The sequence below is a fragment of the Physeter macrocephalus genome, unplaced genomic scaffold (genome assembly GCF_002837175.3).
Source record: "Physeter macrocephalus isolate SW-GA unplaced genomic scaffold, ASM283717v5 random_6075, whole genome shotgun sequence".
NCBI classification, from domain to species: Eukaryota; Metazoa; Chordata; class Mammalia; order Artiodactyla; family Physeteridae; genus Physeter; species Physeter macrocephalus.
The window spans coordinates 1-3,559 of NW_021151359.1; the positions used below are offsets into that span (position 1 = coordinate 1).

General features: G+C 46.1%; 1 protein-coding gene across 1 annotated transcript; it reads right to left on the reverse strand.

The window, feature by feature from the left end:
- Positions 1-9: 9 nt before the first annotated feature.
- LOC129391979 (Fanconi anemia group A protein-like) lies at positions 10-2,940 on the reverse strand (the record flags this gene model as incomplete). The annotated part of the gene is made up of 4 exons (XM_055083700.1): positions 10-70; positions 1,263-1,336; positions 2,612-2,707; positions 2,798-2,940. Coding segments are annotated over 4 exons (374 nt in total), but the record flags the coding sequence as incomplete, so codon positions are not given.
- Positions 2,941-3,559: the final 619 nt, after the last annotated feature.

The following is a 3,559-nucleotide window of genomic DNA, read 5'->3' on the forward strand; positions in this document are numbered from 1 at the left end:
CCGCTGAGCCTGCGCGTCCGGAGCCTGCGCTCCGCTACGGGAGAGGCCACGACAGTGAGAGGCCCGCGTACTGAAAAACAACAACAACAAAAAGTCTGTTGCTTAATTCCCAATATTGTGGATTTCCCAAATTTTCTTCTGTTGATTCTATTCAGTTCCTTTGTGGCTTGAGAACATGCTTTGTATGGTTTCAACCCTTTTAAACTTATTCCAACTTGGTTTATGGCCTGAACTGTGTGACCCATCCTGGAGCTGGGCACCACTGGGTGGGACGTTCTGCGGGCGTCAGGTACGTCAGCTGCGAGTGCTGCTCTCTCTCGTCTCCGGGTCGTTGCTGGTCTGACCAGGTGATCCACCTGTTACTGAAAGTGGGGGACTGAAGGCTCCAATGATCATAGTTGAAAGTCCATCTCTCCCTTCAATTGTCAGGTTTTGCTTCGTATATCTGGTGCCCTGACATCAGGTGTGTATGCTAGGAGATACGGTTTTCACGTAGTCAAGCTGATCAGTCTTTCATGACTTCTGGATGTGAGCCACGTGTCATGCCACCACTGGTTTCAATAAAGCATTTTCAACTGCGCTTGACAGTCCCCCAAACTAGACATTCTCTGTTTTCCCTGACCAGAGAATAAACACGTAAACCTCCAGCCTTCTGTCGACCAGGGGAGGAGTGATTGCCTGGCTGCCTAGAGCAGAGAAGACAATCCACCTACAGCTCCAAACGCTTCTCATGTGTGTTCTCAGTCAGCTCATTCTGAGCCCCCCTCCCCTTCACCCCATCACCCAGAGGCACCCGGCGCCATAGCACCGCCAGCTCACTTGCTAAGTCATTCACCACCAGTCCCTCCGCCTCCTGCTTCTCCTCCCCTAGATCCCAACCTTATGGGGTTATTCCTTTTATAAAACCCCCTTTCTGACTCTTGGTGGGATTTCAGGAGGTAAGAGTTGCACACATTCTATCAACCATATTTACCTGAACGTCTCTTTTTTAGTTTTTAAAAATATTTTATCGCGTCGTCCATCTCATACAAAGACAACATTACCAAGTCTGTGCGTGATGAAGACTTCAGTTATAACAAATGTCCTCTTTAAACAATAAAGCAACAGCTTCTCTAGGCGATTTTTGGCTTTACGTATAAATAAATCATACTAGACAAGAAAAAATAAATCATCTAATATGAATTAAATTTCATGTTACATAAAATGTGAGTTTTTAGTTTAAATGTTCAATTTACTTTAATGGTAAATAATCACTGGTATACCTTTCCAGCAGCTCTTGGAGGCTTACAATGTTTTGAACATGAAGGCGCCACACAGCTTCAAGCAGCAAAGAATTCTGCAGAAAATGACAGAAACTATGAGTCCTTCACGCACACATTTTCCTGCAAGACGTTCAGCCTTTGTGTTTAACCACGTGCTCTCCTGAAAACCAAGCCTCCCAACACTCACATCACCATCTTCACCACCACCCCCAACTTCCACCATCGTTCCCAGGTTCAGGCTCAGGCTTGCTCTCTGCCCAGCCTCTAGCTTAGTCCACTTCCAGGCCTTTCTCCACTATGGCCAACACAAGATTTCAAAATGTAACCGGCCAGGCCAATCTCTCCTCTTCTTTAGAACCCTTCCGTGGCTCCTCCCAGCTTTCAGGACAAAGTTCAGACTCTCGTCTGTCCTCCCAGGGAGGTCCCCCAGGCTATAGCACTGATGCACCCACCCCCTCGAACAAGGAGCCCCAGTCAGACTCGGCCCCAAACCCACAGTGCCCTCCTCTTCACCCAGTCACTCATGCCTCACACCCCACGCAACTTCCTTTCAGGAAGGCCGCCCACTCTTCTCTGCTACCTGCAAACACCGGGACCACCCCAGTCCATGTGCATTTAGCTAGTTACCAACGGACGCAGGGGGCCATACCAACGCCTGACAAACAGCTGAGATCTACACTGTATGCTAGATAAAGGGGGGAAAAAACCATGAATGCACCATCATCTTGGTTTTTTTCTTTCCTTCTTCTATATACTTAACTGATCTCATTTAGTAACTAAGCGATAACTTTCAACGGTTCAAAAATCAGTACATCAACTACACTCCCACATAAAATTAAAATTAAAAAAAAAAAATCTACAGGCCTACTGAATTCAAAATGTTTCAAAACAGAACAGATAAGGGAATTCCCTGGCAGTCTAGCAGTTAAGACTCCACTTGCTCCCAATGCAGGGGTCCCGGGTTCAATCCCTGATAGGGGAAATAAGATCCCAAAAGCCACGCAGCATGGCCAAAAAAAAAAAGAAGGATTTTAAATCACTTTAAAATCACATTTTTCTAGTTTACTATGCTACCCTGGGCAATTGTTCATCATAATATACCTAAGAAAGCAAAACATGATGTTTCTGTGCATAGTCCATTCTAATAAATATTACTAATGACGGGTGAATATTGACAAATATGGTGATTGATGGTCCTTCTTTCCCAGCCACAGAGGCACCCCAGTCTCTGTAATTAATGCGATGCTTGCTGGAATTCCTAACAAAACCTGGGGATTTTACTGGCTCCACCAAAATCAACAGAACACTGCTTGAACACCCTGGAGTCAGAGTTACAATCTCAACTTTACCTGTACTTTCCATAATTCTTGACAGAAGGAAAGACGGGAGAACATGCTTTGTGCTAATAAATTCTGAGCAATCTCAAACAAGGAAGACAGTTTCTTCTGAAAAGAGAGATTAAATCTTTTCTAAGAAACGGTATTAAATGTCCAATTTTCCCAAACAGCTGAAGAGCAACTCGTGCTGCGTCTTACCCTCTGGTCCGGCGTCAGCAGCACCTTGGGAGGGGGCCCCGCATCTGCCTCACAGACCCGCACGAGGCCAGAGGCCACCACCTGGCTGGAAAGGACAGCTGCTGGAACACCCAGCTGCGCGGCTTGGTCGCGCAAAGCAGAGCCTTAAAGGTGAGACAAAACAGACACACACAACAAAATGTACAACTGAAGTAGATTGGTTAAATGCCTTCTCCGAAGCTCTAGCACCACAGAAGATTGCCTTTTGAAGGGGAGAAGAGATCTGGGGGGAAGCACAAGGTATGAAAGTAAGACAACTTCAGTCTGATTGAAGAAGCCCACGAGAATCAGGGCAGCACCTGAAGCCCATGGTTGCACATACATATCTGTGCGTTTTGTATGACAAAAACAAGGGAGCTTGGCAGATACATTCTGACCAAGAACTTTAGCAACTCTTTCCAAAGAAGCACAATAAATTGAGAACTTTTAACAAATTTCAGTTTTTTACAGTTACCACTCCCACAACCGTACGTTGATGTTTGACTGGACACGGGGTCTGGCTTCCTGATGCCAGCCACACACATGGTGGGCATCGCATGCCACAGATGTGCCCAATCCCTGGGCTGCCAGGTGGAAGCTGGGCCCACAGGCAGCCACCCGCCTCCTGAGGACCAGTCCCTGGTCTGTACTCAATAAAAGGAGAAATGCTGGGCAGCCTGGAAATAGATGATACCAACAAAATTGTTTTCTAGTTTATCTGACTTCCAAAACTAATTAAAAAAA